Below are 15,452 nucleotides of genomic sequence, written 5' to 3' on the forward strand. Positions count from 1 at the left end.
AGAATACCAGGTTTGGCTTGTAGACACATTTTCAGATTTCCATTTTGCAGCAATTTGTGTCTTCGCTATTGACAATAGCATCAGACTGATCTCTTTTTTGTAGCTTTCAGGCAGGGTGAGACCCACTCCCTCTGCCCAGATCACGCTTTCTGAAGGGTCTTGCTGGAGGGGAGGGGCATTTGGTGGTGCCCCACCCTCTTAGTTGCTCCCCAGTCAGTTGGCACTTCCTGTATTCTGGAGCTGCCAGAGGCTGGCTGGGCCAGAGAAGGGAGCATCTGTGCGTGTCTGGAGAGAGAGAGAGAGAGAGAGCAGGCCCTAGCGACCCCTTCCTTCCTGACCCACATTTCCCCTCTCCCTCCCGCAGTGGGTCCCTGTGCCCTGGAATACACCAAGATGAAAACTGCCGACCACTTCTGGACCGACCCTTCGGCTGACGAGTTGGTTCAGCGCCACCGGATCCACAGCTCTCACTGTCGCCAGGATTCGCCCACCAAGCGCCCTGCTCTTTGTGTAGGTGGGGGGGGGGGAGGGCATTCTGGGCCCAGCTGGAGCAGATCTGCAGGAGTCGGGCCCCAGATGGCCTTCGGCTTAACTGTGCCTGCAGCTCTCCGATCAGTCTCCTCCGGGGTCCGTTTCTACTTTGATGCTGCCCTGTGAGTGTTCTGGGGAGCCTTGTGGATTAGTGCAAGAAGCAGGAGGGAGAGAGCAAGACTCCTCATGAGTCAGTCTGGGCAGAGCAGGGACGGAGGCAGGAACAAGGGAGAGCAGGGGGTCCCCGGTGTGGTACCTAGGGGTGTCACGGTGCCCACCAACGTCTTTCCTGGTGGCCACCAAACAATTTTTAGAAAGTGGGTGGGGCCAGGTGGGCCTTTGGCCCCAAGGTTTCTGATTGGTCCCTGGGGATTTGATTGGCTGTGTGGGTTTTAAAAGCCACTACTTTGTCGGTAGTGCTGCTGCTCCCACAGCGCAAGGAGCTTCACGAGGTGACTGAAGGTAAGCTGCAGTTGCTGGTTTGGGGCAGCCATTTTGTCCTGCACCTCCCCACGTTGAGTGTCAGAATGTCAAAAGTACCTGCAGGCTCAAAAAGGCCAGGGACTTCTGCATGCAGAAGATGAACTAGTGTGTGTGTGTGTGTGTGTGTGTGTGGTGGGGGACGTTCTTGGGATCTAACCTGCTTCGCAGGGTTGTTGTGAATGTAAAGGAGGCCACTGCTTGTCTGTCTGGATACTCCCACCATGTGCTGAGTGTGCAGGCAGGACTGTGTTGTCTGTTCAACCACCCAACTCTCAGAATCAAATTCTTCTTGTGACTTCCCTGGGGAGGAAGGGAATGGCTGCTCTTTTCTTTTGCTGCATTTGCAGATATGTAATGAAATCAAAACAGATATACTTAGTAAATTATCACACTTGGATAGGTGGGCCGGGAGTGGGGAAGTACTCGGAGGTCTCTCCACTTATTGGGAAGCTGATGGATCCCACTGCACCCCCGCAGCCCCCATGATGGTGTCACAGCCTAGGAAGGGAGGATTTGCGGTTCAGCTTTTTGCTCTGAGCAGAGCAGCTGCAGCCGGCCGGATTCTTCCTTGACGCTGTAAGGGCTGCAGGGTCAGGATCTCTTCCCCTTTCTCCTCCTGCTGAACTTTCCTAGATCCAGAAACGGCATTCCAGCGGCAGCATGGACGACCGGCTGTCGCTCTCGGCCAGAGACTATGTGGAGTCCCTGCACCAGAACTCCAGGGCCACCCTTTTGTATGGCAAAAACAACGTCCTGGTGCAGCCGGTAAGTAACCAGTGAGTAGGGGTGGCAGGAGGCCTCCAGCATGGGAAGAGACCTGTGGATTCTCCCTCTACCCCCACCAAGCCATAGTTAAGGCGTCTGGTACTTTAGGCAAATTCAGGAAATTTGCTGGCTTTTTGTTGAACTTATTCTTTGGATAACCATGAAGACTCTTGAGGAGGTCTGCAGAGCCCAAAAGGCTGTTCCTTTTCCTCCCGATCCTTAAAGGTCATATTTGGGAGCCCTGGGATTTCAGATATTCAAGCCACACAATATAGAACCTTGCTTTGGACATAAGAAGAGCCCTGCTGGATCAGAACGGTGGTCCGTTTAGTCCAGCATCTTGTTTCAGACTGTGGCCAATCCAGTGGTCTGTTTTGGCCAACAAATTAAAAAAAAAAAAAGAACAAATAGGTCGTGGAGTCCAAGGCCTTCCCCTGATGTTACTTCCTAGCAGGGCTTTTTTTTGTAGCAGGAGCTCCTTTGCATATCCTTTGCATCAGGGCTGTGTGGCCTGATATGCAAAGGAGTTCCTGCTACAAAAATAGCCCTGCTTCCTAGCATTGGGTTGCAGAAGTTTACTGCCTCTGAATATGGAGTTTCCCTTCAGTCACCATGACTAGTAGCCAGTGATCAACCTCTCTGCCATGCATCTCATTCTTTTTTAAAACCCTTTGTGGCTGTGGCCATCGCTACCTCCACAGGCTGTGAATTCCACAGTTCAGTTACTCATTGAGTAAATGTGCTTCCTTTCCTGTCCTGTACCTATTGCCCATCCATGCCATTAGCTGAGTTCAGGTTCTGGTATCACGAGAGAGAAAATAAAATAAGATTTGTAAAATATTTGCAAGATAAAGAAGTGAGCCGGGTGCCAAATTCCACCCTGGGGATGCTCTGCCGCAGCGCCCCCCCCCCCTCTCTGTGGGGAAGGCCCCGGACGGAGCTGCCCTCTGGTTGCTGCCTCTCAGGTTTTCTCTCTTCCCAGCGAGATGACATGGAAGCCATTCCCGGGTACCTCTCCCTTCACCAGACCGCCGACATCATGACCCTGAAGTGGACTCCGAACCAGCTGATGAACGGCTCCGTGGGAGATCTGGACTATGAGAAAAGGTGACTCACATATGCAGCCCCCCTCCCAATTTATGGATAAGGAGTGGGTCTGAAGAGGGAGCTGTCCTAAGGCCCTCCTGAGACTAAACAAAGAATGTTAGGAATTCTAGTGGGAGGAGCTGGTCTTGTGTTGTTGGTGCATCATTTTAGAGATCCTTCGTTTCCTCATGTTCTGACAAGTCATGTGAGGTATCCCAGAATTCCTCCTTTCCAGAGCAGCCTGAGGTGCCTTGGAAGAGGGCAGACCTGGATCCCCTGCACCCCTCAGCAAACTATCCTGTGGAGGAGTTTGCCTCCTTCTGCTTTCTCTCTCAGGGGAGGACTGTGGGATTCTCCTTGTCTCTGGGCTTCCCCTGACCTGAGAGATGCAGAGGACCCTCCAGCAGAAGAAGCACCCAGCCTGCAGTTGCTTTCTCGGCAACAAGGGCCAGTTGGTGTAGTGGTGAAGTGTGCGGACTCTTATCTGGGAGAACCAGGTTTGATTCCCCACTCCTCCACTTGCACCTGCTGAAATGGCCTTGGGTCAGCCAGAGCTCTTGTAGGAGTTGTCCTTGAAAGGGCAGCTTCTAGGAGAGCCCTCTCAACCCCACACACCTCACAGAGTGCCTGTTGTGAGGGAGGAAGATAAAGGAGATTGTGGGCCACTCTGAGACTCTGTCCTTGAAAGGGCAGCTTCTGGGAGAGCCCTCTCAGCCCCACCTGCTACACAGGGTGTCTGTTTTGGGGGCAGAAGGGAAAGGAGATTGTAGACCACTCTGAGCCTCTGTCCTTGAAAGGGCAGCTGCTTGTGAGAGCCCTCTCCAGCCCCATCCACCTCACAGGGTGTCTGTTGTGGGGGAGAAAGACAAATGAGATTGTGGGCCACTCTGAGACTCTGATTCAGAGAAGGGCAGGGTATAAACCTGTGGTCTTCTTCTTTCCCCCATGACACTGCTGGCAGCAGCTGGAATTCAGGGAGGCCATGGCTCAGTGGCAGAGCCTCTTCTTGGCAAACAGAAGGTCCCAGGTTCAATCCCCAGAACCTCCAGTTAAGGACCAGGCAGGAGGTGATGGGGAAAACATCTGCCTGTGCCCCTGGAGAGCTGTTGCCAGTCTGAGGAGACAAGACTGACCTTGATGGACTGAGGGTCTGGTCAGTAGGAGGCAGTTTCATGTGTGCTGCGGAGGGACGTGGCTCCGTGGAAGAGCCTCTGCTTGGCATGCAGAAGGTCCCTGGTCCAATCCTCAGCATGTCCAGTCAAAGAGCCAGGAGGTAGTTGATGTGGAAGACCTCCTCCACCTGAGACCCTGCAGAGCTCCGGCCTGTGTGCTTGTGAGTGATCGACCGGTGGGGTCTAGTTCACGCAGGGTCATGCAGCCTCACGCCTTTGTACATTTCCAGTTCACACATCCCGGCGGGCTGGGATTGGTCGCGTGCAGGACAGAGCAGCACTATGTGGAAGCCTGAAATAAATGCACGCTGTTCTTTGGTGAGGGCTGGCAAGAGTTTCAACCCCATGAAGGCCTTATTTGCCTTGGTTGGTTATTGAGTGACTGCTGGCTGATGGGCAGGGGGAAGAGGGTCTCGGCGAGGGCAGCATCGCAACCCTGCCCTGGCTGCTGGTGTTTTAAAGGGGGTGTGGCCTGGGTGGGTGTGGCTGGCCTTCCTCAGATGCACCCGCAGGAGGGGGCAGCACTGAGCCCCATTCCTCTCCCCTCTTGCAGTGTGTACTGGGACTATGCCATGACCATCCGCCTGGAGGAGATTGTCTACCTGCACTGCCACCAGCAGGGTAAGAGGGCACCCAGGGGGGCGCTCAGAGTCTCCCCAGAAGCTTCTCAGGCCTCCCACAGGGATGAGCCCCTCCTCTTGGCCTCTCCCTGCAACCTCCCGGTGGAGAAGAGGCCTTGGAGGGAGGGAGGGAGGGAGCTGTTCATCCTGAGATGCGCCTGGAGGGGGCATCGTGCTTCCAGCCAGACCAAAGGGGCCCCCACTTGGGGGTCAGAGGCACCTGTAGAGCAGGGGGGTGGGGGGTGTTGTGTGTGTGAGGGGGGGGGGTTCCCAGGCTGGGGCCAGACCTGACGCTAGGAGGAGGAGATCTCCTGCTCAGGCGGTCAGGTGCCGGAGCCTAACAGGCAGCAGTGGAAGGTGTTCTGCTGTCCAAGCGTGGCAGGAAGAGAGCTGGGCAGCCCGAAACTGGGCTTGGTCTCCGCCTCCAATCACAACGCTCCTGCTTTCAGCTCCACAATTGTTGCCTCTGCAAGGCAAGATTTGTACCCATGTTGTCACAGTGCCCCGTGGCGCAGAGTGGTAAAGCAGCAGTACTGTGATCGGAACTCTTTGCTCACAACCTGAGTTCGATTCCAGAAAAAGCTGGATTCAGGTAGCCGGCCCAAGGTTGACTCAGCCTTCCATCCTTCCGAGGTCGGTCAAAGGAGCACCCAGCTTGCTGGGGGGAAAGCGTAGATGGCTGGGGAAGGCAATGGCAAACCACCCCGGGAAAAGTCTGCCATGAAAACGTTGTGAAAGCAACATCACCCCAGAGTCGGAAACGACTGGTGCTTGCACAGGGGACCTTTCCTTTTGAAGAGCCCTGTGGTGCAGAGTGTTAAAGCTGCAATACTGCAGTCTTAAACTCTGCTCACGACCTGAGTTTGATCCTAGCGGAAGCTGGGTTCAGGTAGCCGGCTCCAGGTTGACTCAGCCTTCCATCCTTCCGAGGTCGGTCAAAGGAGCACCCAGCTTGCTGGGGGGAAAGCGTAGATGGCTGGGGAAGGCAATGGCAAACCACCCTGTAAAAACGTCGTGAAAGCAACGTCACCCCAGAGTTGCAAACGACTGGTGCTTGCACAGGGGACCTTTCCTTTTGAAGAGCCCCGTGGTGCAGAGTGTTAAAGCTGCAATACTGCAGTCCTAAACTCTGCTCACGACCTGAGTTTGATCCCAGCGGAAACTGGGTTCAGGTAGCTGGCTCCAGGTTGACTCAGCCTTCCATCCTTCCAAGGTTGGTCAAATGAGTCCCCAGTTTGCTGGGGGGAAAGTGTAGATGACTGAGGAAGGCAATGGCAAACCACCCCGTCAAAAAGTCTGCCATGAAAACATCGTGAAAGCAACGTCACCCCAGAGTCGGAAATGACTGGTGCTTGCCCAGGGGACCTTTCCTTTCCCATCACAGTGCCAGGGCTCCTGGGGTGCCAGGCAGCTATTTGGGGCAGTGCTCCCCAGTCCCCCGGCCTTCTTGTCTTCTGCTTCTCACCTGGGCTGCTCCCTTTGTGGCTTCCTTCTTTCTCTTGCTAATAGTAGACAGTGGGGGGACCGTTGTCCTGGTGAGTCAAGACGGGATCCAGCGCCCTCCTCTGCGCTTCCCCAGAGGTGGCCACCTCCTCCAGTTCCTCTCTTGCCTTGAAAATGGACTCCTGCCCCATGGCCAGCTGGACCCACCTCTCTGGTCGCAGAGGGGGAAGGTGAGGCATTTGTCCCTGGAGTTCTGTCGTGGAGCACCCAGCTGCCCACGGAGGGCCTGGCCTCCCTAAGATCCAGCTAGCCCAGCCTGGCCGGTTCTGACAAGCGGAGGTTCTCTGGGGGCTCAGGTGGAGAAGGTCTTTTCCAGCCCTTCTCCTCAAGGACCTTGGAGGGCTGGTGAAGGCCTGGGCTCTTTGGTGATTCTGAGGTTGGCTTAAGCTCAAGATGAGTCTCCGGGTTCGTCTGTCTGGAGCAGTAGAAAGCAGCCAGAGTCCAGGAGCACGTGGAAGACTAACACAATTTTTGGGAAGGGGAGGAGTTTTCATGGGTCCCTGCAGGTACTTCTGCAGCTACCTTCAGATTGCTTAAGCTGCGGCTTCCAACATAATTCTCTCTGCATCTGTTTTCTCCTCACAACCACACCCCTGTGAGAAGGGACAAGCTGAGCATGAGTGAGGGGTGTGAAGTCACTCAGCAAGCCATCCTGGCAGAGTCAGAATCTGAACCCGCTCCTTCCTGAACTTTGCACGACACCGTCCTCACAACACCCCGCTGGCTCCCCCCTTTTGTCAGCTGGGGCTCTGTGGACATTTTAAAAATTGCAGAGTAGCTAACCGTTGACAGTTTCTAGATATTAGAACTAGTAGTATCTGTGTTGATAGGTATTGATCTTGACGCTTCTTGAATCAGGAGTGCCCTTCCTCAAGGTGGTCTGTCTGAATCAGAACTGGAAGGTGTCTGGATCTATAGCAAAGACACCCAAAGAGGGACCCCTTTAGCAGAAGAGTTTGGGGCAGCAGAGGGGAGCAGAATTCCCTTGGGAGCCTGGTAGGAATTTGTTCTTTGCCTAGTGGAAGTGTTGGTGAGAAGGAAACTCATTAGTATTTGAGGAGCCACATGACTGTGGTTTACAGGTCATGAAGCAGCATTTAGCCCAAGCCTGACATCAATAAGAACATAAGAGAAACCATGTTGGATCAGGCCAATGGCCCATCCAGCTGAACACTGTGTCACACAGTGGCCAAAGAAACCAGGTGCCAGCAGAAGGTCCATCAGTGGGGCCAGGACACTAGAAGCCCTCCCACTGTGCCCCCATCAAGCACCAAGAATACAGAGCATCTCTGCCCCAGACAGAGAGTTCCAACAATACGCTGTGGCTTATAGCCACTGATGGACCTCTGCTCCATATGCTTATCCAATCCCCTCTTGAAGCTGTCTATGCTTGTAGCTGCACACCTCCTGTGGCAGTGAATTCCATGCGTTCATCACCCTTTGAGTGAAGAAGGACTTCCTTTTATCCGTCTTAATATCTGTTTTATTCGTTCCAATATTACAGGGGTGGCCAATGGTAGCTCTCCAGATGTTTTTTGCCTACAGTTCCCATCAGCCCCAGCCAGCATGGCCAATGGCTGGGGCTGATGGGAGTTGTAGGCAAAAACATCTGGAGAGCTACCATTGGCCACCCCTGCAATATATTAAGGAGGAAGAGCTCTGCTGAGCCTAATCTGTTAGAAAAGAGTCCAAAGTAGGAGTAGTTTGTGGAGCCTCAGACAGTCCTCACTAGCCAGCAGTGCCCATTTCAGACCCCTTCCTTGCATGGGAGGAGCTTCTTCCTGGGGCTGCCATGACCATCTAAGCCTGACTTGCGCCTCCCCCCCACACATCTGGTTGGCACCCTCCAGAATCCCCCCGGCTGGCTCTCTGTCTAGGATCCCTCACGTCCTGGTGCTTTTTGTTCCTGCAGGGGAAAGTCTTCCCCAAGCTGAAGAAGCGCAGCCCCCAAGGATCTGCAGAGTCCACATCAGACAAGGAGGAGGACGAAGCCACGGACTACGTTTTCCGGATCCTCTACCCTGGAATGCAGTCAGAGTTTGGTGAGTTGGCTGGCTCCAGAACAACTGGGAGAGCTGGCCCCCTGGGTTCTTCTTGGGCTGGTTTCAGGTACAGAAATGGCTCTGATGGAAACCTCCGACTCCTCTCCCCCCGCCCCCCCCGCCCCCCGGATTGTAGATGGGTTGTGGATGGTCTGTGGGTGATACATGTCAGAAACCTAAAATTGCACACCAAAACAAGTGAACTCGTTTGTCTTGTACGAGTGTTAGAGAAGAGTGAAATTCACATCGCGTATTGTGCAAATGTAACTGGCTTGCATGTTTTATTTTGGCTTTTCCAACGAAGGAAGGTTTGCAGGGCGTAGAAGCTCCACCTCCAAGTTCTGACTTATTCAGCATACAGCCCTAGACCTGGACAGACAAAGTCAAGGCACTCCTTGCAGCCATGTTTGAGGACTAGAAACTTGTCCTGCAAATGATAGCTGAGCGAGGCTGACCGTGTTCCTGCAGGACCTTGCTGGTGCTGTCTTCTGTGGAAACTTTGCAGTGATTCAGTTGAGAACTGCCTCTGTTGTGTGGGATTCAGTTTGGGTTGAGGCTCCTCTAGTCACTTGGTATTTGGCACTGCTGCCTGTCGGCTGGTATTGTGGACCTCGGTTTAGGCCAGCAATGGAGGGAGCAACGGAGGGATGGCACACAGGTGGGAGAAAGGAGGGCAAGGAAGCCCATGTTCCCAGAGCGCCGATGGGGGTAAAACACCTGCTCTGGATCTCTCTCTTTCGCACACACACAAGAAAGGGAGGCAACCGAAGTGGAAATGCCAACCAGAGCCTGCTGTGAATGTGCCATGGGGCAAGGGAAATGGGGGGCAGCCTTCTCAGCGGAGCTTCCGAGTGGGCTCATCTTTTCATTCAGTGCCATCTAGTGGCCTGGTGCTTTATTGCATAACATAAGCAAACACTGACAAGTTGGCAGTCTTCATTTCGGTGGGGGAAGAGAAGTGAGTGGTTCGAGGAACCATGGATGGCAATAATTTCTTATTTGAGACCACGGATTCTAACCGTGGGGCCGCCTGTGTCTTTGGGGTCATTTCATAAGAACATTGGAGCCCTGGTGGATTAGACGAGTAGATCTTCTAGTGCAGCCTCCTGTCTCACACAGGGGCCAGCCAGTTCCTCTGGAGGGCCAGCAACAGGACACAGAGTCTGAGGCTTTCAGAAGAACATCAGAAGGGTCCTGCTGGGTCAGACCAGGGAGGGTCCACCAGTCCAGCCTCCTATCTCACACAGAGGCCAGCCAGTTCCTCTGGAGGGCCAGCAACAGGGCACAGAGTCTGAGGCTTTCAGAAGAACATCAGAAGGGCCCTGCTGGGTCAGACCAGGGAGGGTCCACCAGTCCAGCCTCCTATCTCACACAGAGGCCAGCCAGTTCCTCTGGAGGGCCAGCAACAGGACACAGAGTCTGAGGCTTTCAGAAGAACATCAGAAGGGCCCTGCTGGGTCAGACCAGGGAGGGTCCACCAGTCCAGCCTCCTGTCTCACACAGTGGCCAGCCAGTTCCTCCGGAGGGCCAACCACAGGGCAGAGAGGCCGAGGCCTTCCCCTGATGAGAACATAAGAAGAGCCCTGCTGGATCAGAGCAGGGAGGGTCCATCTAGTTCAGCCTCTTGTCTCACACAGCGGACAACTAGTTCCTCTGGAGGGCCAAAAACAGGGCAGAGAGGCCAAGGCCTTCCCCTGATGAGAAATAAGAAGAGCCCTGCTGGATCAGACCAGGGAGGGTCCATCTAGTCCAGCTTCCGGTCTCACACAGTGGCCGACCAGTTCCTCTGGAGAGTCACTGACAGGACGGAGAGGTTGAGGCCTTCCCCAGATGTTGCCTCCTGACTCTGGGATTCAGAGGTGGACTGCCCCTGAATGTGGAGGTTCCCCTGAGTCACCATGGCTAGGAGCCACTGATAGACCTGCCCTCCATGAATCTGTCCAGTCCCCTGTGAAAGCTGTCTGTTCCTGTTGCTCGCACTGCATCCTCTAGCGGTGAATTTCACATTGAATCACTCTCTGTGTTCAGGAGTATTTCCCGGTGGGTGTTTTTGATGTGCACCCCTCCCTCGTTGGAAGAGCCCTCTCCAAGAGGGACAGTGAGCTTCAGAGGGTCTCTCCAGCTGTGCAGGCTCAGCTTCAACGCGGCTTCTCTCTTTCCCACATGTGTAGTGGTGGTGAAGGGCCCCTTGTGGCTCCCCCTCCCTTCCAGCACCTTCGCCGCTCCCGGGGACAAGAAGGCCTGGATGACTCTGACTGCCGGCAAAGTTCTGGTGATGCCCAAACGGTCTCTGAGCTTGTCCGAAGGGCCCCCTTCTCTCCTCACCACATCTGGGCCCAACTGCCAGCCCTGTAATGCTGTTGCTGCTGCTGCCACCGGGGCCTTGGGGTCATTTTCTGGCTGGGTGGCTTGGCTCATGGTGGCATTGGCGGTCAGGGGCCCAGGGATTCCCCCCATAGCGACTTAATCTGTGTGGAGATTTACTTGGGGCTTTGGGAATCAGAAAAAGCACAGTGGGGCAACTTGCAGCCCTGGATGACCCTCCAGATCTGACCCACAGAAACCTGCCATCTGGCACTCAGTTTGCATTCCAACTTTTTGGAATGCAAATGACTAGTGGGCGAATATTCAGGAAACTTGCCAAATGGGCAGCGAGGGCCATTGAGAGGGACAGAGTGGGGGAGATGGGAAGAGCTGCATCCCACTCTGAGGCCTCAGAAGAGGGGGAGAGGTCCAGATGTGACCTCAGGCAGAACGCTTGCCCACATCTGGCCTGCAGCAAAACCCTCATCCCCACCTCTGCTGTGATGAGCCAGGAATGATGGACAAGATTCTTGGGCTGTTGGAGAAGGGGACACCTCCAAAAAGGCCCTCCCCCCCCACACACACACAATCTTTCACATTATGAAGCCCCCTTTATCGAGAGGGGAAATGACTCCAAAGGTGTCTCTCGTGGGCCTCATGTCTCCCCTGGCCAAGAGGGCCAGGGCCTTTCCCAGCTCCTACAGGGGCAACTGGAGAAAAAGAGGCCTGCCTCTGCCTTATCGGGTGCTTGCGAGAGCTGCAGATATGCTCTGTGCAAAATGCTTTGAGGCCTCTCAGAAGCACCATGGAGATGCTGGGCGTGGATCGCAGCACCGGTAGGAATAACACTTGAACTGCTAGATGCTGCTGCACGACCCAGTGAGCAACCGCTGGTGCAATTCTCTTGCTGCTTTGGGAGGTGAAGCCTGACCCCGCTTGCGAGGTGAAGCCCAAACAGTCAGTCTGTTAACTGCACCATCCTGAGCAGAGTAGGCCCTTCTCAGTCCATTGAAGTAAATGGGCCTAGATGAGTGTAAGTCTGCACTGCAAATCTCTCAATTGGTTGGCTGCTGTTGGGTCCATACAAATGCCACCACCTGCCAAGCCACCTTCTTTGCCATGTAGGGCTGCTTTCCTGCTCTCCTCCCTTCTGCAAACTGCTGTGTGAGTGTGGGCTCTGTCCTCTCCCAGCAGTGAGGGGCTCCTTTTTGTGGGTGTCTCAAAAGAAGAACCTTCCCCAGCAGCTCTTCTGGGGTCTCTTGACTCCATTGCATAGTTGGGGACTGTCGGGAGTGGTTGATGACTATTATTTAAATTCTTTTGATGGGTGAAATCAATCCAGGGTGACTCTGCCGCTGCTTCTACCATTACCTCCTAACCAGGAGCCCCTGTCTCTTTGAGGAGCTCTCCAAAGCAGATGGTGAAGAAGATGATGGATTTATACCCCGCCCTTCACTCTGAATCTCAGAGCAGCTCACAATCTCCTTTACCTTCCCTCCCTACAACAGACACCCTGTGGGATGAGTGGGGCTGAGAGGGCTCCCACAGCAGCAGCCCTTTCAAGGACAACTCCTGCAAGAGCTCTGGCTGACCCAAGGCCACTCCAGCAGCTGCAAGTGGAGGAGTGGGGAATCAAACCCGGTTCTCCCAGATAAGAATCCGCACACTTAACCACGACACCAAACTGCTGTGATTTAGAGGGGTCTCTTTCTGCGAGGAAGTCAGCCCAGATTTATTTTGCGGCATCCAAGACTGGCTGAAAACCCACTTTTTGAGGGCTCAGCCAGGGCTGCCCCAGCTCATTGACAGGACACAGGTGCACACCTGCATGGGATGGATGGACAGATCGGAAGGAGAGAACTCAGCAGTCCTTGATGGAACAGACGACAGAAAGCCTCTCTAGCAATCCATAATCGCTCACTTCCCTGTTGAATGACCTGGAAGGCCTGGCACACGGCTGCAAGAAAAGAGCTGCTGTGATTTCAAAAACTTCAAATGTGTGATTATAGATCCCTGGAGGGGCTTCTTGCATGTAGGAATCATCTTCCAGTTCAGAGTAAAATGACCCAGGTGGGCTTCCAAAGTTCTTGGGGGCTTCAGCGCCCCACCCCCATGTTGGCTGCCTTGTCTTGAGAGCTGGACGGCCCAGGGGGGCTAGTGACCTGCTGCACGCTTCACCTTGGGTTGGCTCAGCTTCTCGCTTGCTGAAACAAGGAAGGAGATGCAGCTGGTTGTGCCAGTGAGTGGAAGTTGGCAGTGATGCCCGGAGAAGAGCCCTCCCCAGTGGGGCTGCTTTTGGGTTGTCCAGGGGCACCAGCAAAGGTCCAAGGAAGGCGAGGACTCTCCGTGAACACGCCTTGTCTTGTGCAGGTTAAGAGGATCCCCTGACGGTGCTTTACCCAGCAGCCCCCAAGTCATGGCTCTGCCAGCAACCCCCACTAGCATCGGGGCCTCCCCTTCCTCCCTCGAGTAGCCCTGAGATGAGGAGTGCGTCTCTGATTATGGGGCACGTTCTTTCCCCTGGAGACGTAAGTGCTGAGCTGGACAGCCCTTTCCTATCTTGGAAGTTCGGCAGGGCAGCCCTGATTAGTCTTTGGATGGGAGACCTCCAAGGAAGCCCAGGGTCGCTCCCAGAGGCAGGCAGGGGCAAACATCTCTGAACAGTCACTTGCCTTCAGAAACCTCTGGGTTGCTGCACATCAGCCGCAGCTGGAGTGACATTTCCACCCCCAGATACACACAGCGACTTGGGAAGAACCCTGACAAATTCAGCAAACAGTTCCTAGGTTTGCCTTGGAGACAGAGGTTGTCTTTTAATCATATGATGCTCTTGAGAATGCCCCCCACCCCCCACCTTTGGATGCTTCTCTGGTTGCCCCTCTCGTGCCTCAGAGACTGAATTGTGATTGGGCGCTGATCATGCGATTGGCTCGGTGCAAAAATACTCCAGACGTCTTGCTCTTTCCAATCGGGCTTCCTGCGCTTTCCTTCTGTACTCTTAGAAGAAGCCGCTGCTTTCTCGCGATGCCGTCTTGTTCTGCCCTCTCTTTCAGCCCCCCAGGACCTGATGGATGGTCCCAGGAGCGGTTTGCCCTCCATCTGGCAGCCGACCACCCGCAAGTCCTCCTGCTCTTCTTGCTCCCAGAGCGGCTCGACGGAGAGCGGGACCTCCAACGGCTGCAACCACGAAAGGTGAGGGGACAAGACCCCCCTGGTGGGGGACAGCGGTCTGATGGGGTGGGGGGGGTGCAAGGCTGCTTGAAGGCAGGGCAGGAGGCTGAAGGGGTCGCAAAGGCTGAGCGGGCTGGGCTGAGGGTTTGCACCAGCAGTGGGGCCTCTGACTGGTGACTGAGAGCCAGTTTGGTGTAGTGGTGAAGTGCGCGGACTCTTATCTGGGAGAACCGGGTTTGATTCCCCACTCCTCCACTTGCAGCTGCTGGAATGGCCTTCAGTCAGCCAGAGCTCTCTTATCTGGGAGAACTGGGTTTGATTCCCCACTCCTCCACTTGCAGCTGCTGGAATGGCCTTGGGTCAGCCATAGCTCTGGCAGAGGTTGTCCTTGAAAGAGCAGCTTCTGGGAGAGCTCTCTCAACCTCACCCACCTCACAGGGTATCTGTCTTCTGAGAGCCAGTTTGGTGTAGTGGTTAAGTGCACGGACTCTTATCTGGGAGAACCGGATTTGATTCCCCACTCCTCCACTTGCAGCTGCTGGAATGGCCTTGGGTCAGCCATGGCTTTTGCAAGAGTTGTCCTTGAAAGGGCACCTGGTGTGAAAGCCCTCTCAGCCCCACCCACTTCACAGGGTGTGGGGAGAGAAGATATAAGAGATTGTAAGCTGCTCTGAGTCTCTGATTCAGAGAGAAGGGCGGGGTATAAATCTGCAGCCTTCCTTCTTTCCTTTCTGAGAGCCAGTTTGGTGTAGTAGTTAAGTGCACGGACTCTTATCTGGGAGAACCAGGTTTGATTCCCCACTCCTCCACTTGCAGCCGCTGGAATGGCCTTGGGTCAGCCAGAGCTCTGTCAGAGGTTGTCCTTGAAAGGGCAGGTTCTGGGAGAGCTCTCTCAGCCTCACCCGCCTCACAGGGTGTCTGTTGTGGGGGAGGAAGATAAAGGAGATAAAGATAAAGGAGCCGCTCGGAGTCTCTGAAATTCAGAATGGAGGGCGAGTTTTAAATCCAATATCTTCTTCTTCCTGGGAAGGGAGAGGAAGGTTCCACCGGCCCCCTGCCTCAGAGTGGTGTTTCAGCTTCCCAGCAGGGGCCCTGTTTGTGCCCAGCCTCAGGAGAGTGGTGGCAACATGGAGGCCAGAGTCCTCCTGAGGCATTCTGGAACCTGCCTGCAGACCCAGAGGCTAAACCATAGAGAGTACTCAGAACTGCCCAGGTCTGAACACCTTGCAGCCTTCATTATCAATGGAGGCCCAGATAACAGCCACTGCCAAGTCAGCATTCTTTCATCTGAGGCGGGCGAGGCAGTTGGCCCCTTTCCTAGAGCGGCAGGACCTAGCGATGGCGATCCATGCGACGGTCACCTCAAGACTGGACTACTGTAACGCTCTCTACATGGGGCTGCCTCTATACCGGACCCGGGAACTGCAGCTAGTGCAGAATGCAGCAGCCAGGCTACTACTTGGTCTTCCAAGATGGAGGCATATACGGCCTGGGCTGCGCGGACTGCACTGGCTGCCGATTGTATACCGGATCCGGTACAAAGTGCTGGTCATAACCTTTAAAGCCCTATATGGCCAAGGACCGACCTACCTGAGGGACCGTCTCTCCCCATATGAGCCCCAGAGAGCACTGAGGTCAGTAGGCAAAAATAAACTGAATATCCCTGGGCCGAAAGAAGTAAAACTGCAAAGCACCCGCACTTGGGCCTTTTCCGCCGCAGCCCCACAACTCTGGAATCAGCTCCCAGAGGAGGTGCGGGCCCTGCGGAACTTAGA

At 54.7% G+C, this 15,452-nt stretch overlaps 1 protein-coding gene across 1 annotated transcript in view; it reads left to right on the forward strand.

The window, feature by feature from the left end:
- The window catches only part of SGSM1 (small G protein signaling modulator 1), a 62,438-nt gene that overhangs the window by 26,962 nt on the left and 20,024 nt on the right, over positions 1-15,452 (forward strand). The window contains exons 6-12 of the mRNA XM_060249189.1: positions 365-510; positions 1,648-1,779; positions 2,762-2,886; positions 4,591-4,658; positions 6,167-6,330; positions 8,073-8,202; positions 13,560-13,698. Coding sequence (XP_060105172.1) covers positions 365-510; positions 1,648-1,779; positions 2,762-2,886; positions 4,591-4,658; positions 6,167-6,330; positions 8,073-8,202; positions 13,560-13,698 — 904 coding nt within the window. The remainder of the gene's footprint in view (positions 1-364; positions 511-1,647; positions 1,780-2,761; positions 2,887-4,590; positions 4,659-6,166; positions 6,331-8,072; positions 8,203-13,559; positions 13,699-15,452) is intronic.

Source organism: Heteronotia binoei, chromosome 11, assembly GCF_032191835.1.
Source record: "Heteronotia binoei isolate CCM8104 ecotype False Entrance Well chromosome 11, APGP_CSIRO_Hbin_v1, whole genome shotgun sequence".
Lineage (NCBI taxonomy): Eukaryota > Metazoa > Chordata > Lepidosauria > Squamata > Gekkonidae > Heteronotia > Heteronotia binoei.